This window comes from Hyposmocoma kahamanoa, unplaced genomic scaffold (genome assembly GCF_003589595.1).
Source record: "Hyposmocoma kahamanoa isolate Upper Pololo Valley unplaced genomic scaffold, ASM358959v1 94, whole genome shotgun sequence".
In the NCBI taxonomy this organism is placed as follows: Eukaryota; Metazoa; Arthropoda; class Insecta; order Lepidoptera; family Cosmopterigidae; genus Hyposmocoma; species Hyposmocoma kahamanoa.
The window spans coordinates 10,415,212-10,442,067 of record NW_020654878.1 but is presented as its reverse complement, the minus strand read 5'-3'; the positions used below and the strand labels follow the sequence as shown (position 1 = coordinate 10,442,067).

General features: G+C 39.7%; 1 protein-coding gene and 1 long non-coding RNA gene across 2 annotated transcripts in view; one reads left to right on the top strand and one right to left on the bottom strand.

The window, feature by feature from the left end:
* LOC113238016 overlaps window positions 1-740 on the top strand; it is a 12,493-nt gene extending 11,753 nt beyond the window's left edge. The window contains exon 4 of the long non-coding RNA XR_003311075.1: window positions 521-740. This is a non-coding gene — a long non-coding RNA (uncharacterized LOC113238016). The remainder of the gene's footprint in view (window positions 1-520) is intronic.
* Window positions 741-842: 102 nt separating this feature from the next.
* Window positions 843-26,613, bottom strand: LOC113237879. The gene is made up of 14 exons (XM_026474578.1): window positions 26,489-26,613; window positions 18,521-19,145; window positions 13,521-13,654; window positions 13,067-13,217; window positions 12,819-12,971; window positions 12,565-12,647; window positions 10,855-12,130; window positions 10,609-10,688; window positions 10,388-10,532; window positions 8,217-8,347; window positions 6,987-7,612; window positions 6,775-6,894; window positions 1,924-2,025; window positions 843-1,197 (listed from the first exon to the last, which is right to left on the bottom strand). The coding sequence occupies exons 1-14, from the start codon at window positions 26,591-26,593 to the stop codon at window positions 1,116-1,118; spliced, it is 3,813 nt and encodes a 1,270-aa protein (XP_026330363.1). The 5' UTR covers window positions 26,594-26,613; the 3' UTR covers window positions 843-1,115.
* Between the last annotated feature and the right edge of the window lie 243 nt (window positions 26,614-26,856).

Here is a 26,856-nt window from a genome sequence, read left to right as displayed (position 1 = left end):
ATTGCAATAAAACGGCAATTTCATACTTTAACCCCATTGACTTACAATTATATGGACGTCGGGTCCGCGCTAAAAAGTGTCCGCACTTGTAAGGCGCTAAAATCGTATACAGAGCGCGACACTCCGCTTTAGTTTTCATTTGTTCGACAGACAGCACGATACTGCGATGACATTACAATTTAAATTTCGAATAGGTTGACTTGGGACATTTTTTTCGTGGTTTTTGTATTAGACCCGTCGTCCATTTATTTGTAAGTCAATGTTTAACCCCTAATATTATTATGTAGCCATTATAAAAAATAATAAATTAAATAATATAAGTTTTAGTATGTACATAAAATAAAAGCGAATATGGCACGTAATGCCGGCGCGGCGGGCGGCGGCGGCGGCGACTGTGTCGGCAAGTTACCAGCACCTACCTTCTAACGCCACAACCTAGTCGATTTCGAGGAATGCAAGGAACCGCCACATAATCACGTTTTTTTTTGGGTTTCGAATAAGAAAAATGTTTTATTTACAGAAATGAAACGTCACCAAAAGGATATCGGAGCGCATTTGTTGAATAATCTGTTACAAAGCATTACCGCGTACTGTTGGCGTATGCAAGGAACCCAACAAACATGAAAACGTTACTAATCTAACTTATTACTAATGTACAGGTTTTTACAGGAGAACTGAATTTATTGTCGTCGAGGGTAACCTTTATAAGGAAATTTAAGGCTGCTAAGTAACGTGTTTTCATCTACATAAGTATTCCCATAAATAAAAGAATGTCTTCTGAAAATAGCTATATTACTGAAACCATCCCTCTCTCACCTCCCTCAATAATTAAATCACATACAACATATTAAAAGAGCACCTTTTAAAAAGTTCACACTAGCTAGAAAATTTCATGCATCTTATTAATAACAAACAGACAAGATTAAAAACACTATCTCAACTGAAACATGGCACATTAAAAACTATGTCTTCAAAATATCAACAGCTACAATTAAATAATATTTAGTTTTTTACATTATTTTATGTTTGACTTTGTGCTCTTAGAAAAACAAGTTTTTGCATTTATACACAGTTTAGCGTATGGACGCTTGACAATCAATACCAATGAAAAAAAATTACGTTTTTACGGCACTTTTTATAATATCTAAGGAATCTAAGAGGACTTTTGCTTGATCCATGCATTTAGAAATCGTCATTCTGAAAATAACAAAATTTTTAATGAGCGTTTACTTTTATAAGAGTGGATTGCCTATTGTTGACAATATACACACATAGTTCAGTAAAGAGTAAAGCCATAAAATATACCATGAATACCATGAATTGACGTCTGCAATGAAATCACGCATGAGCGGAAGTCTACTCGACATGAAATATTAGACCCATTATTATCTATAAAAACGGAGCGGAAATGAACTACATTATTTTTAAATCTCCACGCCGCCATTTAGGTAGGTAGTAGATTTAATTAAATTCGTCGGTCAATTACGTCCCTATAAATACGCAATAGAGAAACAAGAACGTGAAGTGACGTTCAGATGTAAAAAAATACAGATATTTAAATAACATTTTCATTTTAAATGAAAGGTATAGTCATATGCACAAGATACCTGAATCGAACCACGGGTATTGTAACTGACAGTCCATATAACAAGCCGCTCGACCAATTTACTTGGATATTCAACGACGAAATTCAGTATTGGTTATATAAACATGTTGATCATCTTCAAGCAACGCTCCACTATATTGTTTATACAATAAAGTTAAAATTGCCTTAATTTTTTGTTCAATACGTAAGATCGGTCTCAGAACCAAAAGGTCGGTTTAGTCATTTTAGGGGGTCAGGTATCTCATGTATTTGACTGTACATACTATGTAAGTTTTTTATGAGAAATCTATATTTGAAGAGGCTAAAAATAAGTATACCTGTATTCTCCTAAAAGAATGTCGTTTACTTTATTCAGACCAACTTGCTTCAATACGAATTGAATATTATTGCTACCAGTGCAAGTTTCTCGATACAGGACGCTGCAATAAAAAAACATACAGCAAAATTAATGTCTTTTCGGTTGTTGCCGTTTATGCTACTTTTTGTCTATATGAAAGATACGGGCAGTTTATCACCTTCACGGTTAGTAGACATGCGCAAAACAGTGCCTGAAAAAGTAATGTAATATCACATTACATTCCCGTAAAAATAATTATACAGTACGTTATCACCATCACCCACATCACGCAGGCCAAAAATGAGATGCGTATAAGCATTATCTCATAATTTCGTGCATGCTTCGCTATTACCATCATATTGCATTAGTGCGATATTACCATCACCCGCTTGACACAGACTAAAATAAGATATGTTCTAACTTCTAAGCATCACTCCTTATTTTGTACGAGCTTAGTAATAATACCATCACTCGCAAATCATCTGTCCGAACATTGCTGCGACTGACACATCTATCTAGATATTGCGCAGTATAAAGGAACTATTACATAAATAATGATGCAAATAGAAATATAGATAATTCACTATTAAGAGTATTTATGGAATCTTTTTAATGTAACTGAAATAAATAATATCGTGCATCAATAAAAACCGTTATTGTGTCGAATGACGTTATGAGTGATGCTTAATTTTCCAAAGTGATGTAACCTTTGCAATTGGATTACGGATTTCTTGAGTGAACGTTCGATTCGAGTGGTATTAGAAGGCTACTTTTCCGAACATCGGGCGATAGAACCGGAGTTCCTCAAGGTCCTGTACTGTCCGCAACCCTCTTTCTGCTGCATATAACCGATATGTTGATACCAAGTATCTTTGGGTATGCTGATGACAGCACAGTTGTGGGCAGGTACTTGACCAATGCAAGGGTCAGTGGAGAAGAAATCCAGTCTTGTCGAGTCCATGGTTAATCATTTGAATTTGACACTTGAGGCAGTCTCCGATTAGGGCGATGCCAATCTTTCAAATTAAATGCTACCAAAACGCAGGCGTGTCTTTTCTCCAATAAACGGAGTCCCTTTCACCTTACTCCGACTTTTCGTGATATATCCATACAGAGAACGCCCGTCTTCACCTACTTGGAATGGACCTGTCGTCCAATCTGAACTTCGGCAGATACATTGAATTCATGGCCAAAAAGGCAGCCAGGAAGCTTGGCATCCTTTCCAATTGAGGCGTTACTTCACAGCGGGACAGTTAATTCAGCTGTACCAAGCAAAAGTCTGGTAGTGTATGGAGTACTGCTGCCACTTATGGGATGGATCTGCTAAATACCAACAGGCCACCTTGGATTCAATAGACAAGCATGCTAAGAGGCTTATAGGTGACTCAGAATTAGAAGAGTAGTAGAGGCGAAGCTGCAGACCCTTGAACACCGCCGTAGAGTTGCAAGCTTATCTGTATTCTACAGGATATATCACAGAGAGTGTGCGATGGAATTGCATAATTTGATTCCACCTTCCCCTTTCCATCTTTGGGAGACTAGACGTGGGCAGAATTTCCACCCCTATGTTGTGGATATTCCCCAGATTCGCACGAAACGTTTCGCTTCCACATTTGTATGGCGAGCGGCTAGGGAGTGGAATTCCCTGCCTGCAGACTTGTTCCCCGAATGCTATAACTTAGACCTTTTCAAGGCGAGAGTGAATAGGCATTATTTAGGTGTGCATGCTACATACTCCACCTCATCATCACTTTCCATCACGTGAGATGGAGGTGAAATGATCACTTATTTTTTTTATTATAAAATAAATGTCACGTTACACTGTCGCGTGATATCACAATTGTAATATTACTACAGTAATTTACACGTCTCTAACGGTTAGCCAGCAAAACTTTCACATAATACACTCCCGGACAGATAAGCCACCTTGCATATTTATTTTTAAGGGCTAGAATACAAAAATGTTGTTTATAGTTGCCAATACCGTTTGGTGCAACAACGTCATTGGCAACTATAGTTGCCAATGACGTTGACAAAAAACAGTTCAGTGGCGGTTTTACAAATTCAAATTTTCAACAAAGACGTATGTATACCAGCTTCGAAATAGCATTAATAGTTTTTGACTAATCAAATATTTTTATTAAGCTTAGAGCATTTAATACTGAAAATGCAAGGTGGCTTTGTGTACGGGAGTATATATATTAAAAAGGGTACGTCTTTATCATTTCAGCCATTTACAGTGAGGTATTTCAAATAACTATAGGGTTTCAGTTAAAAACGAAAAGCAGGTTCTCAGTAATACTTAAATAGAAATATATCCATATAAAATAGTAGTTTATGTGGCTGTTACGTAATGAAAGGCATTAAAATACGAGTGTGGGTTTCAAATCACACGAGTGTTTTAATGTCTAATTATGTACAGTTACATACACTGCTTTATCTATACACATATTATAAGCTCTCTATGATGTGTTCAGGAACAGCATGATACGACTGGCAAAATGGCGGCAAATAAAAATTTTTCTCACGCATGTCATACAACGACAGTTTTTATTTAATTCATAGACAAACTAAAGTCGGCCCCAACTATCGTATCGTTCGATATCAAGTAACGTGTGAAACTCGTCAACTACTTCAACTTTTGTACCTATGGCTCCGTCGTTTTGCCCGACGATTTCGCCAACGTCAGGGTTGAAAGACACGTAGAGCGGTGGTGAGATAGATTGCCGGTTATTAAAATATTTTTTTTTAATGACATTACAAAAATATAATTTAAGGGCTCATGTTATTTTCTTTCTTTTGCAAACATTTTAGGAAGTTTTATTTAGCAGGAAATAAAAAATAAAATGGTTTAGTAAAAGAAAATTAGGCATCGTTTTCGTTCAGTAACAAACTTTTGACCTGGGTCAACGTGGAAAATTATCATGGAGGGTGGAAAAAGAAATAAAATTATACGAAAGATAATGGGAGAATACGGGAAGAATGCAGAATATTCTTTTTTTTTTTAAATGAAGACTGTTCAGAAATGGGATTTTTTCTCCGACTCATCATTAGTTGGGACAGAAAATTATGAAATGAATATCGTCGAGCGGAGGCTATTCGGAGCTGGTTACAGATTTATGTTATTAAGTTTTAGAAATTTGTATAAAGTGAAAACTAGTGGAGAGTGTGCGTTGGCTAGGAAATAGTTGATATTTATTGGGCGAGGAATATTTTCGGGAAGCAAATCAAAATTGTTTGCTATTGACATTTAATTTCGAATAAAACTTCATCTTGACTGATAGTACCTAGAGTTGAGGTCAAATAAAATTGTTTTGTTTTTCAGACATGTTCGAAATTTGAATGTCATAATAAAATCGAATTCGATGTTAGAAGCAAAAATAACATTTTCACAGGTAGGAAATTTGTTCTTTTAAAAAGAGTTTTTCTATGTTGCGGTCTGTGTAGATAAATGATGTATAAGATTAGATATTTTATTCTTAATAAATTCGTTTTGGACATTCAGCCTGTTTTCAGGATTTTATATTATCGGATAAAGTACAGTCAAGAGCACGTCAAGCTTGACACTTTGTACTTTGGACCGTTCTTATCGTAAGCGGAATAGAGTTGGATTTATGTCTTAAGTGTCACGTGCTCTTAAGCCTGTACATCCTACTGTGTAACACATTTGCACATTCTTTAGACAATATCCATAGGTGTGTCGTATATTTTTTGTAAGACCGTTTATCAGTAAATACCTAAACCATTTGATCTAGCAAAACAATTTTTCCCGCTTCCCTTGCGGTGACACGCCTTAAAGAGGCAAAATCATCGTTTTAGCATCTATCTATTTTATCGAATTGCTCTGGGTTTTTCTCCACATTAGGGCTAGCACAACAGGGCGCGACTTGCGCGACAGCGACATGAAGCGCGAGATACTGCAATTCTCGCATAGAGATCCCGCGCTTTATGTCGCTCTCGCGCAAGTCGCGCCTTATCGTGCTCAGTGTTGGGCGATAATCAATTAAATTTAAATCAGAAATTCAATCAGATTAAAAAATAAATTCAATTGAATCAATTGCAATTGATTTCAATTGGGGGGTCGGTTGGGGGGTCGGTTGGGGTGTCGGTTGGGGGGCCGGTTGGGGGACCGGTTGGGGGCCGTTTGGGGGGCGGTCAGGGGTGAGTGACCCACCCCCTAACCTAACCCACCCACACACCCGCTCACCCATCCCCTAACCGACCACCTAACCCACCCCTAACCCACCCGCCGACCCACCCCCTAACCCACCTAACTCACCTCTAAACCCCTAACCCACAAGCTAAAATACCCACCCTCTAACCCACCTCCTGATCCACCCCCAAAACCACCCCTAACCCACACTCTAACCCACGCGCTAACCCACCCCTAACCCCCAACACAGACCCTCACTCACCCCCTAACCCCCACAACCCAAACCCTAACCCACCCCCTAACTCACACTAACCCCCCCAACCCAAAACCCAAACCCTAACCCACCCAACCCAAACCCTAACCCACGCCCTAACTCACCCCCTAACCCACCCCCTAATCCACCATCTCTTGTTTAGAATTTTACGACACCACCACCACTTGTCGATACTAATTCGACATCGGTGTCGGCGGGGATTTGAAAAGGGATCAAATCTTAAATGTTCCATTTTCAATGCTCATTATGTTCGGCGAGGGAACCGTATAAGACTAGAAATAATAAAATAGGAGACAAATCGATGCGCCCATTGTAAAATGAAGCATTTCCCACAAAAAGTGAAAATGATCAAATTGTTAGTTTGGCCCTTAACTTAGGACCCATCGAAATATAGAAATAGCTACCTGTTCAAAGTTTCACGTAGATGGTCAATGTACGAATATGCCTTTTCGACATTTTGAAGAATCTCAATTTTTCTACTAAAAGTGTATTGTGTTCCAGATAGTTCATTCTCTGTTTCTTTACTAAAAACAAAAATATAATTATGTTCAACCAATAACAATACCGGAGCCGGAGCTCTTTAAATAACAAATTAAATTGTTACAAAATGCCTTACCAAAACGATTGGACTTTCAAAAATGCTTCTTTGATTTCTAAAAACAGCCTGCTAAAAATTGAAGGAAAATTGTCATTAGCATTTATATCTAACTTCGATCTTTCTGTATTCCCTGACGGTTTGGTAATTGCCAAATTAGTGCTCTCTGCATCTACATTAACGGCTTCGTTATGTACCAATTCTCCATTGTAACATTCTTCTTCTGAATAGTAATCATCGTCCATGAAGTCATAGTTTTCTGCTATGTCTTCTGAATAATCCAATTGATCCATATCTAGAATTTCCCTGTTTTTATTTCGTAATTTCTCTTCAAATTCGGGACACTTGTTAAATGTCCTAACTATTTTTAAATTACTAGTTTTGAAATTATTGTCTTTCGAATCCAAATGGCCATTATCACATTCCTTTTGATGGTACTCGTTGAAATCATTTGCTTGACTTTCACATGTCTGTCTGTTAATATAAGGATCACTAGAAACGTTTCCGTCTTTTTTACTCAGTATTTTTTCCTGGAGATGCAAACTTGTGAAAAAATTACATTTAATGTCGATATTTTTCATAAAGGAAACATCCTCGGACTTTTTTGGGGTTACTTTATTTTGTTCTCGAGTTTGTTGCTTGTTAGCCTGAAAAATATCAATTGTATTACAACTACATATTACTCATTACTATTCGCAATTAATAGATTCAGGCGTTACTTTGCGAAGTCCATATTAATAAAAATGGAAGTAAATTAATTTGCTACTCCGCGAACCCAGTGAAGGTTAAATCGTGCAAATTGGTGCGCTTGTATTCAATATTTTTTCATGCAGTTAATTATCCCACCCTCCCATTATCTCACTCTCCACCTTTATTACGGGTATTTTCGGGTTTCAACAATAGCAATACTGGGGGTAGCGGGGTATAAATACACCAACCGTTCTGAACGAGCTCACTCTTCGGCCGAGAACCCCTGAGGATGCCTCGTGGAGAGGCGAAACACGTGTCGGGTATATTTTTGTGGTGGTTTGTGACTGTAGTTGCGCTTGTGTTATTTATTTTATTAATTTTATGTGGAGGGAGGGTGGAATAATTAACTGCATGAAAATATATTCAACAAGCGTAGCTATTTTGCACGATTTAACCTTCAATGGGTTCGCGGAGTACCAAATTAATTTACTTCCATTTTTATAATTACTATTCGTGCGTATTCTGAGTTCATTAATGATCTCACAAATATTCAAGAAATACCTGATCTGATTTTTTATCGTTCGACCGGAGATTATATATTTGTACGTCATTAACAAGGTCCTTGGGCTGTGACTTTGGTTGTACTTCCACACCAATTATTCCTTGATGAGTATCATCTTGTATTTCAGTAGCTGGAGGAAAAAGTATGATTCGTAAAGGTAAGAATATTGCACATGTATAGCATATTGATGCTATGCACTTACTTACTTACTTTTGTATATTAATAGAAAAGCCTAGATTTAAGATCTACAACCTGAGGAGTACGCTAAGCCTCAATGGTTAAGATGGACTCCTAACTTAGATCTATTGAATAGATAGTTCCAGTAACAGTGTCAAGTGGGAATAATACATAAGTACAACTGACAATAGTAATAATATATGTACGTAACTGACCTGCCAGTTAAAAATATTTAAATATTTTTAAATAAAATAATTTGAAATAAAAATATTAATCTACAATGTAGAAAACTAACCAAAACCGTAATAAGAAAAGCGGTGCAGACTAAAAGAAAAGGTAAAAAGAATGGCGAGCTCCCATATAAATTTTAGTTGACAATTTGTATGCGTCCGTTTATGAAAAGTACCCATGTGAAAATAAAGCGTTTAAATAGGAAGCTGAATGGTGCCGTGGGTTTGTGGCGTAAGTTCAGAGGTAAATTATTTTTATAAGGCTTAGAATAATAACGCATAGAATGATAGTTTCATATCAAACGAACTGTCACAAGTGAGGCAAAAATCATATTCAAGTAGGTTAGTTTTAGTAGTAGGTTAATTTTCGGTTTTAGTGAATATTTATATAAAAATACAAGTTGAAACGCGTTACTTCCTTGTGGAATGTGATGTTAATATCTATTTCATGTGTGTCTGGCGTATTTTTACACTCATTTACCGCACATTTCGTCATTTTTAGCTAAAATTCTTGATCTGTTCGCGGTGCAAGTTGACCTTGAGCACTGAAGGCCCGCCCGCTCGTGTAGGCCCTTTTGGCGCGCTTCAATTTGCCTCACTAAGCGTGTGCGGACTAGGTTTCTATGCGTTATTATTCTAAGTTATAAGGTATAATTTAATACAATGAGTTTATACATACCATGCCCTGGTAACCAAGGCACAATTTTTTTTTATGAAACGGCATCTGTCATGATATCGGGAACTTTTTGTCTGTTTTACCATTTTTTCGCGTGGCATATTTGGAGAAGTAATTATCTACTTTATTTTTTGTAATAAAGTACTTAATATCTTCAGTAAACTTGACATTATGTGGACTAACTTATGTGGTATATACACTATAATACCTATGTATCATTAGCTCGCTTGAGTAATACCAGTGAATAGTCGTATATTTACTGACTTATTTTGAATATATCGATTATTATTTATATTATGAATCTAAATTAATACTCATCACAGTAGTAATGGTTTAAAGTAAAATTCAAAGCTATACATATTGAAATAAAAATAACTTTATATTAAAGTAGGTTCATATTTCAGTTTATAATAATTTGTACAATTATATAACACAGACACATTATCTTTCTCTCTAAAGCACGCGCACAGACACAAACAGACACGGACACACGCACGCACGCACGCAAGCAAGCAAGCAAGCACGCACGCACGCACGCACGCACGCACGCACGCACGCACGCACGCACGCACGCACGCACGCACGCACGCACGCACGCACGCACGTGAGCAGTGATGTCAGCATTACTGTGTTCCAGTTTTGAAGGGTAAGAGTGCTGGTGAAAATACAGGCACATAGAACTTGTCAACTTATGTCACAGGGTGACGGGCGAAGTTGCAGTGCCCCTCAGATCTTTGCGATTTAAAGTTCTGAGTGGCACTTCAACTGTTATGGACAAGCATGTAGTTTACCATCAGGCGCACGATTTCTTCGTCGTGTCACTTGATATTATTTTAAAAAAACCATATTTGGCGGATAGATGTCGTTCAGCGTTAAAAAACTGACAGTTGTAGATATCAGTCCCGTTACATAACTTAGACATGCCTTTAATATGATTTGAAAAATCTAATGGATTGATTTATTCAAACTTGCTAATATGACGTTTGAAGACGCTAAAGAATTATTTTAACAATAATTTCGCCCTTGTTCTATAATACAAAATTAAGTATTCATTAATAAGTGCTGAACAATGCAAGACTTTACTTACGAGATGGTTTTTTATGGCTCTCCAAGTGTTTATTCTCACAAAAAGTGTCATTATGAACATCTACAGTAGGATTCCGAATGTCATTCAATAGATTAGACAAAGAATCTGACGCGGTTTGAATATCTTCGCAGTTCAGAGACGTCGACTAAAACAAATACAATATTGAAAAGTGATTGAAGTTATACACGTAACATAAGACATTTTTTTGAAATGAAATTTACCTGCAAAATGTCAATCAGATAAACTCCATAACTATACATTTCCATGTAATCTTGTGGGTTCAAATCCAACTTAATTCGTCCTGGAAATAAAATAACATACATTTTCTAGTAGTATTTTTAGACTTGCACAAAATATAAATGCGTGAACCATTACAAACTGAAATAACTCAAAGGCCTAAATTGCTTATTAAAGATAAAGATAATACATATTTGGTGTAATGTTCATACCATTTTGCAGACACATACCTCCATCACTTACAGTGTCAAGAACATTCAACAATCTACTGGAAGCGTTCACGACTTCATGGTTGCCACGGAACGTAATTTTAATGCAGTGTGCTGCTTCGTACAGCGTCCAAGGCGGAGACATAACGTTCTGGAGGATCCGATGATCTCGCTGCAACAGCTGCGTCAATGCCTCTTCCATTATCTGCACGAATCTTGATACCCATTCATCACATCTCATTCTCAAACTCTGCTCCATAATCCGATCTATCACATTAAACATAATGTTCTGCCTCATTTCCTCCTCATCACATGTCACTTCGTGTTGTTTCACACTTTCACTTTCCGAGTCGGCATGGCTTGTGGTGTTCGATATTACACCAGATGTCGACGTTTCTTCTATCACTATTTTCTCATTTATGTTTCTGTGAATAATAACACTACTAGTTTCACTTTCTTCAACAATGCTATCACATAAAGTATTGATTGCTTGATTGATTGACTCAGTGTTTTGTATTGACTGATTTCCTTCCCTCGACACTGAACTAGCGTCTATGTCTGCGTTTAACGAATCTTCGTTACTATTATCAAGATGCGAATAATCAAAAGTTGTCAATTGAGCAACATCTGCATTTGTTTTAATTATGTTTCTTCGTTTGCGCCATTTAAACTGTTTCTTTTCAAAACTACTATGGCTTGCTTCAGTATTATTGCTTTGATTTATTGTGGTTTGATGTGACGTACTACGTACTAGCCGTCTTTCTTTCTTCAACAATGGTTCACATTGAGACGTCATAGTGCTGTTTTGCGTGTCTGAAGACAAAACTGTGCTTACAGACTTTTGGACATTTGGTTGAGGGGGTGAGGAGGTAAGTGTCGTAGTGGTCGGTTGGTCAATTTGTATAAGCGTTGTTTCTGGTGAACTTTCTGTTTGAACAGCAGCATCGACGGTTTTCTTGATGTTTGGTTGAGATTGTATTTCGTCCTTCGCGGATAGGTCTGAAGATTCTATATTATTTAAGCTGACATCATTATTTTGATACTTGCATATATTATCATCTGGAGCCTGTTCGTTTCTATTAATTATTTCAGAGGTGACTTGAATCGGCGATGTCATCAAATCATTGGCTATTGTGATTTTCACAATTTTTTCAGTAAGGTCAACAGATGCTTCATGATTGTTTTCCGTCACCGCTGACGTGACAGTCAAAAATTTTTTAATTTCTTTTATGGTGAAAATTGGAATACTTAAAAGCCTTTTGATCTCCTGTAATTCCTCATCATTTGTTAGAAGAACCTTCAAAAATAAAATAATAGTTTCTTTTTTAACATCCCGAAACGTTGCAGTGGATAAGCAATAAATGGGACGTAGAATGGTTATTCGGGCGAATAAGCCCTTTTTACCCGAAACCATAATATACTCCCGGACACATAATTCGAGCCACCTCGCATTTTTGTCGTAAAGGGCTAAAATACAAAAATAGTGTTATTTATCATCGAAGAAAAAGTTTTGCAAATCCAAATTCCCAACTATGACTTATGGAAAACACGTATAGTATACTGGTTTCAAAATTGCATAATAGTTTTTGATCAATCAAACACTGTTTAAGCTTAGGGCACTTAATACTGAAAATGCGTGGTGGCTCGAATTATGTGTTCGGAAATATATATGCATAATAAACTAGTCTACTGAAGTGTACAGAAGAGATGCAAAATGAGTACAATATTTACCACGTGATAGTTTTGCTGCGTCAAATTTGAACAGCATCTTAGAATGTGACAATTCCTTACAGTGCTGTCTTGGGAAGGTTCACCTGCAAGTAGTACCGTTAATAAATATCTGTGTATTAAATTAAAAACTTATCCTGAGTCATCTGCATGCCAAACGCGGCCAATACAGCAAATACAGCTCCTACTTTTGAACAGACCCTGTGTCCAGTCACTCTCAATTGAGTGGAAGTAGATATGGAAATATTGCACAGTACCTAACAGGCAACGACCACTTTTTAAGAGCTCCGAGACGAACAGGACTGCACGTCGGCTGCGGTTCGTGGAGCGCGGCATACCGCAGCTAGTGCGGGCTGCCACTCGCAACTCATCCATGATTTCACGCGGCACCATAAGTTTACATCGCTCATCTGAAATACAAAGGAGAATGCATTTAGATAGTTTTCATTTTGAGACAAGAACATGAGGGATATTTGACATCTTAATGGAGTCAAGGTTCAATTACCTGAATTAATCAAAATATCCAAAAAATTAAGGTGGTTCAACAAAATACTCTGGTCAGCAACAATGTACCATTGTTCAGGATTTGTGTTTGAACCAGCTAGTTGTTTTAATTTAGTGAAATCCAAATCCAATGTTATCCCTTTCCTTTTGTCCTGTAATAATTTTATAACAATATTTGCAAAACTCATTAAATAATTAATAAAAAAATTAAAAGCATTTCTAAATAAAGCAACGTATATCAATTTCGCTCTTTGTATTCCGTCACATGACTAAAGATCACACCCACAAGTTTTGTAGAAAGGTTTTCTAAATTTGTTGCAGCCAAGTCTCAAATGGACTGTCCAATACAAATTATGCCAATGACATATGTTGTCAGTAGTAATTAGCCTTAATTCCTTTATAAATAGGAAACTGAAAAGCAACTCGCAATACACCCATATTTTAATATACATTACCTCTAAAATATCAACATCAACATCACTTAGGTAAGATGCTTGGCAAATTTCTTCAAAATTTTTGTTACTTTCAAATATGTTATTTGATTCCTCGAAAGAACACTGGTCTCCAAATGCAGTCTCATTGACTAACTCTGTAAATTCAGCGAATACATAAAAAAAGTGGAGTTATTTACCCCCAAACGAGAAAGTTCAGAGGGATGTTTGTTACACAATTATGCAGATTGATTGTGAAAAATATAAAAGAAGAATCAACGGCCTGCAAAAACTATAATAAATGGAGGTGATATTTGTACACTTTATGAGATACACCATGGCTAATTTCCGCCGAAGGTAAAAAGTTCTAATTTTAAATAAACAAGATGGCCGTCATACAAATTTCAATGTCCTCTATCACGGAAACTATTAGGGATAGGTAGGAGGTGCACGAAGGAATGTCAAAGAGGGCAACAGTGGTTTTAAGGCAGTTGGCCTGTAAAAAAATGTAAATAAATTCAAGTTAGCGAATAAAAAATGGCGGCCGGAGAAAATTAGCATGCGGTGGTCATTAGGAGCCCTTAATCATGCTTTGGGGTAGTCTAAGGTTTTTTCGCCATTTTTTTGCCGAAAGACTTGTTCTGATTCGGCTGAAATTTGTGGCATGCGGAGGTTTCTAGGAGTGCCTGATCAAAATTTGTAGTGAAAATAAGTTTTTCGCCATTTTCAAATATGGCCGCCATACAAGCCTTCGCTAGAGTCAGAAAAAAATTGCTCTGATCCCTTTGAAAATTAGCATGTTCGATCAATAGTTAAACGTGATAATAATTTGTGATCAACATTACATTTTCGGCATTTTCAATATGGCCGCCGTACAAGCTTATTTTGGCGGGCTCTAATCCGACTGAGAATCTTAGACTTCGACTGAATGTCTTCAATCATAATTTGGGGTAAAAATTTCGTTTCCGCCAATTTACAATTTTTTAATTCGGGTACTGTACGTGCACCCGGGACGGCTCACCCGAGGCAATAGCCTCTCGAAGAACCGGACGAAGTCAAGTGACAGAGATCTGTGAGAACCCTGTTACACTGGCTGATCTGGGGTCAGAACCTGAACTTGCAAGGTTCTTGTGTGCGCACAGGTTATAGTGGCCTTCTCGTATGCCCTAAGCGTAGGTAGGGAGGGTCACTATAATCAAAACTAACGTATAAAGAGATATGGCGCTTGTTTCCGCCAATTTTCAATATAGCCGTAATAATATACGGCAATAAGCCGTCATATCGAAAACATAAGCATATGTTTTCGATATGAATGGCTATTGAAAAAACTTGCTTTGGTCGGGCTGAAAATTGGCACTAAATGATTACTAGAATTGCCTGATAATAATTTGCTGTCAAATTATAATATTGGAAATTTTAAATATGGTCGCCATTAAAGAGCTATTTTAATTTTTGAAGAATTCTTTTTTTTATTCAAATATAAGTGTGCATTTGACCTGCATCTCACCTGAAGGAAAGTGACGATGAGGTCGACGATGGAGCATGCACACCTAAATAATGCCTATTCACTCTCGCCTTGTAAAGGTTTAAGTTATAACGTTCAGGGAACAAGTCTGCAGGCAGGTAATTCCACTCCATATCCGTTCGCCATATAAATGTGGAAGTGTAACGCTTCGTGCGAATCTTTGGAATATCCACAACATAGGGGTGGAATCTAAGCCTACGCCTAGTCACGCGATGATGAAAGGGGAAGGCGGAATCTACGCGTGTAATTCCATCGCACACTCTCCGTGATATATCCTGTAAAATACCGATAAGCAGGCAACTTTACGGCGGTGTTCAAGACTCGACAGCTTCGGCTCTACTAATTCCGAGTCACATATAAACCACTTGACACGCTTGTCAATGGAATCCAAGGTGGCCAGTTGGTACGTAGCAGAGCCATCCCAAAGGTGGCAGCAGTACTCCATACACGACCGGGCTTGTGCTTGATACAACTGAAGCTACTGTCCCGGTGCGAAGTAATGCCTCACCCTGAAAAGGATGCCAAGCTTCCTGGCTGCATTTTTGACCATGGATTCAATGTATTGCCGAAGTTCAGATTGGACGACAGGTCCATTCCAAGTAGCTGAAGACGGTCGGCTATGGATATATCACGAAAAGTCGGAATAAGCTCAAAGGGACTTCGTTTTTTGGAGAAAGGACACGCCTGCGTTTTGGTAGCATTAAATTTGACAAGATTGGCATCGCTCCAATCGGAGACTGTCTTGAGTGTCAAATCCAAACGGCTAACTATAGACTCTCGACAAAATTGGATTTCCTCTCCACTGACCCTTGCATTGGTCAAGTACCTATCTACAACTGTGCTGTCATCAGCATACGCATAGGTACTTGGAATTAACATATCATTGATATGCAGCGAAAAGAGTGTTGCAGACAGCAAAGGTCAGTAATATGGAATAATACAGCCCATAATATGGAAGCTTACTTAAAAGGCTTACGTGGCAGACCCTGTCAAAGGCTTTAGACATGTCCATAGACACTGCAAGTGCTTCGTCTTGCTTTTTTATAGCCTCGCTCCATATGTGACAGGCATACACAAGAAGGTCCCCAGTAGATCGCCCGATCGTCGGAATCCGTACTGGCGATCACAGAGGAGGTTGTTGTCTTCAAGGTATAACAGGAGACGGCGTTGTTGAGTACACGTTCAATAGTCTTGCAGAGTATGGAAGCGACTGAGATAGGTCTATAGTTGACATGGTCAGCTCTGCTTCCTTTTTTGGGCAAAGGTTGCACGTTTGCAAGCTTCCACGACCTCGGAACTACACCAGTCTGAAGGGAGAGGCGATACAGGCGTGCGAGAACAGGAGACAACTCAGGCGCTCAGTTACGTAGGACTACCGCTGGAATTCCATCTGGCCCGCTAGCTTTATTCACGTGAAGATTCCGCAGAGCTCTAAGTACCTCTTTTTGGCGTATGCGAACTGGCGCCATAGTGCAGCCAGTCTGGGGTAAGGTAGGTGGTAGGTTCCCTGCGGCATCCAGACGTGAACTCTCTGCAAAGAGTGAGGCAAAGAGATTGGCCTTCACTTCTGTAGTATGGGCCAGCGTACCATCCGGCTTCAGCAGAGGTGGCAAAGATGGGTGACAAAAGTTACTTTGGACCGCTTTGGCCAGGGACCAAAAGGATTTGCTACCTGCTGGATAAGCGGCAAGCTTGGTTCCTATGCGGTGCACATGGTCGAACTTGGCCCTACGTAACACGCTTTTGCACTTCTTAGCGGCTATATTAAAAGCTTTCTTCAGATTCCGAGTACTCGGAACTTTGCGCAGTCGAGCATCTGCCCATGCTTGGTACGCGGATAGCTTTTGTGTTTCAGCACGACTGCAATAAGCGTTAAACCATGGACGAGCTTGGGGTCCATTGGGTACATCGGAGTATGGTATGGTACATACCCCAACGCAAGACCTCGACTACAGCATCAGCACAGCACGAGGTGTCTCCTAAAGTAAAGCAAACCTGCCAAGGATAAGACGCAAGTAAATGGCGCATTTCATCCCAATCTGCTAACCTGTATCACCACACCCGTCTCATACCACTAAGGCCCTGATTGGGTGGGGAGTATGCGGATACAGTTTTCACCAAGCAATGGTCGGAAGTACCATTCATACCGTCCGGATCAGTTGTCAACAGAAGGACCAAGCAATTAGCCGTATGAGATTCGACATCTGGTGTCCTATCGCGCCACTGACAAGCTTGGAAAGGCTTAGCGTTAACGCAAGTTTACGTTTCTCTCTCCCAGCGTGATCGGTCAACTGGTATGGGAACAACCAGTTGACTTCTTGATGGTGTGCATTAAAGTCCCCCAGAACGATTGGTTGCGCTGCTGAGTACCTACGCTGAATCTCATCAGACGTCGCACTCAGATATTAGAACAGCTTGGTCGACTCCTGATCTCCACTGTGGGATCGGTAAACACAACAGTACACTATTTGTGTAACTCCTGTGTCTACCAGAAGTCACAAAACTGAAAAACCCGGTGCCTTAAGGTTCTTGAGACGCCTGACACAGATGTCATCACGAACGAGGTAGAAACCTGTGCTCCAGATTATACCCGGGGTAGCTGAGGTACGCCGTGTCGGTCGGACATCTGATCTGCGTCTCGGTGAGGAACAGCAGCTGCGATTTATCGGTTTCAAGATGATGGTGTACCGAATAGAGATTTGAGTGCAGACTTCGGATGATAGGGAGGTGCACTTTTAGTGGGAGGACTTGCAACCGCTGTGTAAACTTGTTACCGTTTCTGTTTTTCATTTCATTGTTTGACACACACACTTTTGTTTCACAGCGTCCGCATGCTACCGTACGTAGGTAGTACAAGGAGGCTCTATTACGAGAAAAGATAGACTCACAAATGTTAAAAATGTAAAGAATATTTCCCGATGTAGTGGAAATAAGATACTTATAGCGGTGTTGTATCTCGACCGTCTCTCTGTTAGATTCCTTTTACTTAGAAGCTGTGCGAAATAGGTTAGAAGTATTTTAGGAAAAAAATATACATAATAATAATGCCAGATAATAACATAAATTTTCTGGTCTCAAACTAGAGAATGATAACTCTGAGTGCAATACCTAGAATACGGACCAGTACCAACTTAAAAATGTTTGTTTCCTAAATTGGCCCCAAATTGGTAATCGGACGCGGTACAAACATAAGCACAATCCCGTAATCTAAACCCGACCACGCGCCGCAAGCCGAACTCGACCCCACCATAGGTGGAGTACAATCTCGTACATACATAAAATAGGTCTACATGTTACTGTCACTTTCAACAGTGCAACACAAAGGCGCCTTCAAATTAGACGCTTGTAGAAGCGCTGCAGTGGCGCATCTGTGGCGCGGCAGCTGCGCCACTACTCATTTTCATACAATCCAGTCAGCAAAAGGGTCGCACGTGTGGTGTCACTGCAGTAAGTCTATAAGCGTCTAATTTGAAATCGCCCTATATGAAAACAAAATTACCTTCAGATTTTCTGCTCATATTCTTAAAATTATTGTGGGTCTTTCTAGCAGATAAAACATTCCTCAAATCATTGTTACTTAACCTTTGCCTATAGTTTCTCGGTACAAAATATTGCTTATGATCTCTTTGGAAATTATTCCTTTTCAATGGACTTTTCAGCATATTGTTTGGTGTAAACTTTTTCCTTGTTTCGTGTGCTTCGCAGTGAGGAGGAAATCTATTAGAAAGAAGTTTTGAAGTACTTTGTACTGGAACTTTATAGTCTTGATCATTGTATGTAACATTGGCAGATGTGTGAGCTTGCTGAATAACAGGTGATGAAGGAGTCATGAACAAAGGAGGAACTGCCCAAATATTGGAATTATATGCAGTGCCGGAAACATTCAATCCCAGTGGTACAGAGCCATACGGTAAAACTTGAGTGCATGCTGAAGGAAAATAGGCAAATGGTTGCTGCATTTGATTGTTGATAATTTGTTTATTGTAAACCCTAGATAGAGGAATCTGTTGGCTAGCTCCATAGCTTTCATGTCTGTGGCTCATTGGTGGCTCCTTTGGCTCAGGACATTCAATGTTCTCCATTTGGTTCCCAAGGCTTTTTGTCAACTTCTTAGCTTTTTCAATCTGAAATACAAATATAAAATAGTATTTACATAAGCACATCAAACATTATAGATTTAGTCAGATAGTTGGACTATGCATTTTTAAGATAAAGAATTTTCCATAATCAATAAAAAAAATGGCACTCATCAGCCATACAAATTACTTGCTGTCAAATATGAAAATTACCTGTAAAGTTGAGAATAAAATAACTTTACTATGGTTTGTGTCATTTTAGCATGTGCCAGGTAACAATCAGTGTGAAAATTGGCAAAATGAAGGTCACTGTGTCAATTTTCATCTCGAAGTAACAATTCGAAAGTCATGTATGAAAAATAATTTTATTAAATTTGACCAACTTCTGCTGTTTCGATTTTTTCTTCCCATACAATAAAATCATACTTATAAGAAACTGAGTCCATTAGAATTAAAGAAAATTAGTCAATTTTATTAACTTTGTATGAAAAATGTTTTATGAAATTGGACCAATTTCAGCTGTCCCAATTTTTTCATCTCGTACAATGATCCCTTCATGTCGATTAGTCGATCAGCATTTAAAAAAATTTGATCAATTTTATTCGTTTTTATGGACAACTCTGCGCACAGTTAAAGAGCTTTTCCACCGGCAAGGCGAGACAAGACGAGACGAAGCTAGAATTGAAATCTAGCCGACCTATTTCCACCAAAAACTGCCATCGCGAGCTCGCGCTAGGGTTATGGATAGTGAAGACGCAGAGCTGTTCAATTCGTCTAGCGATAAACACGCGGCTAGTACCATATCCCGCAAATTCTTATTATTAACTTTGTTGTAATATAAGCTGTTTGTACCCTCTATGATAAAATAAATAATAAATAAAAATAAAAAGGTCCAATCAATCAATCAGCCTATTGCAGTCCTCTGCTGGACATAAGCGTCCCCAAGTGCACGCCATATTGCCCGATCACCCGTTTTCCGCATCCAACCACTAACCGCGACTTTCTTCAGATCGTCGGTCCATCTTGCAGGGGGACATCATACGTTACGTTTACTCGAGAACCTCTCCATCGCTCATCGGCTCTGCGACAAATGTGGCCAGCCCACTGCCACTTCAGCTTGCTACATTTCTGGACGATGTCCACAACTTTAGTCTTATGCCGAATAACTTCGTGCCGGACTTTGTCCCTTAAAGAGATACCCAGCATAGACCTTTCCATAGCTCGCTGAGCGACGTGTAGTCTGTGAGCCTGTTTGACTGTCATATTTCACGTCTCGGCTCCATAAGTCATGACGGTCATGGTAGGACGCATTGGTTGAAAAACCCTTGTCTTCAGACATTGCGGGAGTGGTGACCAGAACACATGACGCAGTTTACCAAAAGCTGCCCAACCCAGCTGCACTCTCCTAGTTATTTCACGCTCGAAGTTGTCTCTGCCTAGTTGCAGGGTTTGGCCGAGGTAGACATATTCTCGGACAGCTTCGGGCGTTTCGCTATTAATCGAGATCGGCTCCGGGATGACGAGCTCATAGAACGAGACCTTAGTCTTGTCCAAATTCATCCAAAGACCGACCGATTCATCCAAACACCAACCTTAATGCTGCCTCATTAGACAGCATTAAGGTTCTTCAGCATTTCCTGCCAATATAACGATGTCGTCGGCAAAGCGCAGGTGTGTGAGATTTTTTAGATTAGGCTATTGACATTGATGCCCAATCCGGTCCAGTCAAGTGTCTTGAAGACGTCCTCTAGAGCGTTTGAGAACAGTTTCGGAGAGATAACATCTCCGTGTCTCACGCCTCTGTGCAACTGGATGGGTCTTGTCTTGTTGCTTTGGACTTGGATGGGCATCGTGGCCTTGCTGTATAGATTTCTCAGCACCTCTACGTACCGCCAATCGACTTGGCATCGCTGCAAAAATTCCAGAGCAGCCCAGGCTTCGATGGAGTCAAAGGCTTTCTCGTAGTCCACAAATGCTAGACACAGTCTCTGATTATACTCTTCAGACTTCTGTATAATCTGCCGAACAGTGTGGTATGTGATGCACGGTGCTATAGCTTTTTTGAAACCCTGCCTGTTCCGGTGGCTGGAAAGCGTCAAATTTTCCGGCGAGACGTTTTGTGAGGACTCTCGAAAACAGCTTATAAACGTGGCTCAGGAGCGCGATAGGTCTGTAGTTCTTCAAGAGAGTTTTGTGTCCTCTCTTGAAACACAAAACCACCGCGCTTCTGCTCCACTCCGGGGTAGTCCCATTACCTATGACGGCGTTGAATAGCTCCTTGAGCTTTCTGAGCACTGGGTCACCTCCTGGCCTGAGAAGCTCAGATGCTAATCCTTTGCCTTCGCCGGGAGCCTTCCCATTATTAAGCTGTTTAAGAGACCTCCCAATTTCGTCTTCGTCCACTTCTGGCAGATCGTCTGTGAAGTGGGGTGAAAGTGTGGCTCTTGGGTCGTTCGTTTTCGGTGGTGGCTTTAGAGCACACGAGGCATATAGACTGCTGTAAAAGTCATCGACTTCTGCGAGAATTTCTGGAACTGATGTGACAGTTTTACCGTCCGAGGTATTTAGCTTCGTCAGTTGACATCTGTACCCACTCTTTTTGTAAAGACTTTCGATCCCCGATTCCTCTCAATAGCTTCTCGTATGAGTTGCGTATTGAAGCAAGGGAGCGTCTAACCGACTTGCGGATGGTTTTGTTGAGATGACGGTATCTGACGAAGCTTCCTTTGGCATCTCGCGTCGTGTCCTCATCAATTCCAGAGTCTCAGTCGAGAATTTGGACTTTCGAGCTCCTCGCAGTGTTCTGAAGTGCCTAATTCCCTCTTCACGAATTACCCCTGCCACATCTTCAAGGTCTTTGTCATCTTTTACCGTGATCTCCAGCAAAGCGAGGCGATTGCTCAGTTCCAATTGGAACGCTTCGGGCCATGCATGGTTTGGAGCAGCGTTGGACGAATAAGAGTTCTCATCATACGGCTTCTCTCGACCTTGAAGTCCATATTTAAGGTACCTCTTACGAGTCTGTGGTCGCCACCGGTATTAAACCTATTGACCACAGAGATATCCCTCAATATACGCTTCTTGTCCGTCAAGATGAAGTCGATCTCGTTCTTCGTTCGTATTATGAACTCTCAAACACGGACGCATGCCAAAATTTCAGCCGGATCGGACCACCTTTTTTTGGGGTACGCCATTTTTAGTCGGCCATCTTGAAAAAATTTTGTCACCGGCAGTTGGCCCCCACCACCTTCTATGATATGAGCATTCCCCGTCCATCCCCAATACTCGCCGAGCTATAGGGATCTGAAATTTGTATGGCGGCCATCTTGTTTTTCGAATGTCCAATTTTTTTTACTTCCGATAGAAACTGCCCAAGGTGGCGGTCAATTTTAGTTCCACGACCCTTCCGGTAGGGTACTTTGGCCGCGCAGCTGGGTATCTACCTGATGCAGTCCACTTCTCGAAGGTTTCGGATTTTTCTGGTACTCACCGGACCCATCCGACGTACAGAGAGAGACATCATGTTTCCGTTGCAGAGTTAATAAAGAATCTATGTAGGCAGCAATACGGTTAATGTTACATGCGCTAAGAAAGAATTGATATTTTGCCATACAAGTTTTAAAAATCGTCTCTTCTCGTCTCGCCTCGCCGGTGGAAATACACCCTTACACGAGGAGATAGTTTTCGCGCGGCCGCCGCGCGGCGATCGCCCAGTTACCACGCCTTCGTGTACATTAATGGCAAATTGGAATTCTATTTACTAGGCAACAACATTTAAATTCCCCTGAATAATATAAGCGCGCGGCCGCCACGTAGACCAATTTCAAGTCAGGCTCGCCCGCGTGGCTAGAACACTCAAAGTTAAATTGGTTGTTAAGGAGTTAACTAACTTGCCGCAGTTAAGTACCGTTTTTAAAAGATATGTGATAGAAATTAGTTATGTACTGTTACCGACAGACGTGTGAAAACGTATTAAAATAATATATACGCGGGGGCACTATAAGTTTCCGGAATGAATAAGAAAAAAATACTATAAATGGTCAGATATGAATTTATTGTTTCTCAAAATATTCTCCGTTAACATTAATGCACTTTTTCATACGAATGAACCAATTTTGAAAATATTTATGCTACTCCTCCACGACAATCTGAAACATATTTTTCATACTCTTCGACAGCCTCTTCAGGTGATGAAAATCGTTGCGTAACTGATTTTTAATTTTTAGAAATAAATCAAGTCACAAAGTGCCAGGTTGGGAATGTACGCGGGATGGCGCGTAAGGTCAACGTTGTTCACCTCCAAAAATTCATTTGTCTGTCTGGCCGTGTGAAAACTGGCATTATCGGGGTGCAAGATGATATGGCGTTAACGGTTATTTTTACGGAGTTTATCAATAACTTCCGGCAAACAAATGCTCGTGTACCAATCACTATACGGTACAACGACTCTCCAAAGCAACATTAGCCATGTCCAGTTTTATTAAAAAAAGAAGCAATCATCCGCTTAGAGGCACTTTGCACTCCGCGCCACTTGAATTGGTTTCGGCTCATCTCGAAAGACCCATACGCTCGGTTGCTGCTTTGTTTTGGGATCGTAACTATAAATCCATGTTTCGTCACCTGTTACTATGTCTCACACCAAATTTGACGTCCCTTCGTTGAATCTGGTAAGCATGGCAATACACTAAGTAACGCGATCCGTTTTTTGAGGCTCAGTCAAATTGTGTGGGATCCACCGAGAGCACAGCTTTTTCACGTCCAAATGTTTGTGTAGTATTGGTTGTATTTGACTCATGCCTATGCCTAAAGATGCCCAAATCTCATGGTATATCACAAGCCTGTCTGTTTTGATCATACGGCACTCAGCATCGATGTTTTTATTGTTCATAGCAGTGGACGGGCGACCATCACGAAATTCGTCACTGAGATTCACACGAGCGTGTTTGAATTCTGCAAACCAGCTATAAATAGTCGTCTTGCATGGTGCTTCATCGCCAAAAGCAGTTTGAAGTCGAGCGAAGCTTCGCTGAGCTGTTAAGTTACACTTAAAGTCGTAGAAAATCATACTACGAAAATACGAGCTACAAGTTAAATCCATAGTGATAGACAACCAATTTCTAAAATGTAAAAAAAAAACAAGTGACAGTCAATGAAACAAACTGTATTCTACAGCCAAAGAGTTCCATTTTCAAATGTTGTAATTACTTTTTAAATATTGTTTATGTAAATAGCCACCTCTGGAAACTTATATAGTACGCCCTATGTAGATGTGCATAAAGCTATCAGGCCTGGAATTCAAGCAATAATCCTGCGAAACTGTGCGCCTGAGTTGTCTCCTATTTTCACACGCCTGTATCGCCTCCCACTTGAGACTGGTGTAGTTCACAGGTCGTGGAGGCTTGCAAATGTGCAACAAAAGAAGCAGAGCTGACCCTGTCAACTATAAACCTATCTCAGGTTCGTATTCTAGAACTCTACTCAATGCTTAAGTCACGACTTGAGTATGATTCAAAGCACTAGAAATCATACTCAAGTCCCTGCCATTAGGGTCGTATTTCCAGTGCTTGTGTTGCCAGTGCAATCCTGACTTGAGCATTGAATAGAGTTCTAGAATACGACACTCAGTCATTTCCATACTCTGCAAGAATATGGAACGTGTACTTAACAACTGTCTCCTGTCGTACCTTGAAGACTACGATCTCCTCAGTGGTCACCAGTACGGATTCTGAAGAGGGCGATCTACTGGGGATTTTCTTGTGTACACCCCTCTATTATGGAGCGAGGCTATAGAAGGGCATGGCGAAGCCATTGCAGTGTCTTTAGACATTTCTAAGGCCTTTGACAGGGTCTGGCATGCAAGCCTTTTAAGCAAGCTTCTCTCTTATGGGCTTCCCACTGACCTTTGCTTGGATTTCGGATTTCTTGAGTGAACATTCGACTTAGGAGGCTATTCTTCCGAACATCGGGCGATAGATACTGGAGTTCCCATAAGAGGGTTCTGTACTGTCTGTAGGCCTGTTTCTGCTGCATATACAAGATATGTTGATTCCAGGTACCTCTGGGTATGCTCATGACAGCACAGTTGTGGACATGTACTTGACTAATGCAAGGGTCAGTAGAGAAGAAATCCAGTTTTGTTGAGAGCCCATGGTTAGTTGTTTGAATTTGACACTTAAGGCAGTCTTCGATTGGAGCGATGCCAATCTTGTCAAATTTAATGCTACCAAAACGCAGGCATGTCTTTTCTCCACTAAACGGAGTCCCTTTCACCTGAATCCGACTTTTCGAGGTATATCCATACCCATAGCCGAACATCTTCACCTACTTGGAATGTCATCCAATCTGAACTTCGGTAGATACATTGTTCCATGGCCAAAAATGCAGCCAAGAAGCTTGGCATGGTGACCAGTACGCAATCTAAAAGCCAAGACCAATGCATTTCTAGAAAGTGCACCATCCACAAACCAGGGCTTTCGCAGTGGACGCACTTGAACAGTGTTGTACCAAATCCCCCTCACTGCAGAAATCTCACCATAGATCTTACTCCACATGTCCATATTTAGCTTTCTTACAAATGGGATGATATCTGCAGCAAGAGGTTTACATGATGTTTTCATGAATTCCATGATAGCCTCTCTTGCTAATTTATCTACTATTTCATTGCCTTCTAATCCAATGTATGATAAAATCCATTTTAATTTTGTAATCATGTTTTCTCAATTACACAATTTTGAGTTACAACAGTATTCGGTTTCCTGTGCAAAATGGATGGTGTTGCTAATGTAAGACTGCTGTGAAGAATGAATTCATTTCTTATCTCTTAAATTGCCCTAGCACACATTTCTGCACGACAAAGATTGGTGGCATAACCCCAAAGCAAACTGCCATGGTCATTAAACTGCGAAAGCAGCCGGTGTAAACCAATCTAGCTGTTCAGAATCTCACCAACCATAACCTGAGATCGCTATAATTGAGACTAACAATGGCAAGATAATGATCAATGATCACAGTTAAATTGCAAGATTAATGTTAGAGGCCAACAAGAGTGTTTACATTTAGTGTTTAGGTACTAACAAAACGACTATAAAGACATAATAGTTGCAAAACCCAGTTGGAGTAACTGTCTGGTCAGCCATAGAAGAAACTTTACAAGAATAAAAAGTGTTTATTTAAAAATGTGAAGTGAATCATAATCAGAATCTTCATGCCACACATTCATGGAAAGAAATTATTAATAATAATTTATTAATCTGGGTAAACTGCCTAATCAGGTATTCATTCCCTTGCATTTTATGAAGAACTATTGAAGATTATACACTCAACCTTTTTTATTCTGAAGTTGTAGGATAATAGAGATTGAATGTTTGTTAACCATCACACAAAGTACAAACCTCAGCATCATTCAAGTTCCAGACAGCTTCTTTAGTCACTGTGTTGAAAAAGTAAAGCATTCCATTGTGAGACTTAGATCGGCGGATTATCCAGGAACTTCCCATATAATTCACCACTTGTTCGGGACCTTTAAATTCTATGTTACTGCTACTTGCACCTACATCCATAGTAAGTTATTTCTAGAAATTAAGACAAAAAAATACATAACGCTGTTTTTAAGACTAGAATTTTAGATGACTCTATTAATTTCTTGTTACGTACAGTCGTGTTTAAGTAACTTTATGAATACATACCAGACACATTAAAACCGTTAAAAGTTGTGAATTAGTCGTTAACTCACAAAATACGGAAAAGAAACAACTAAAAT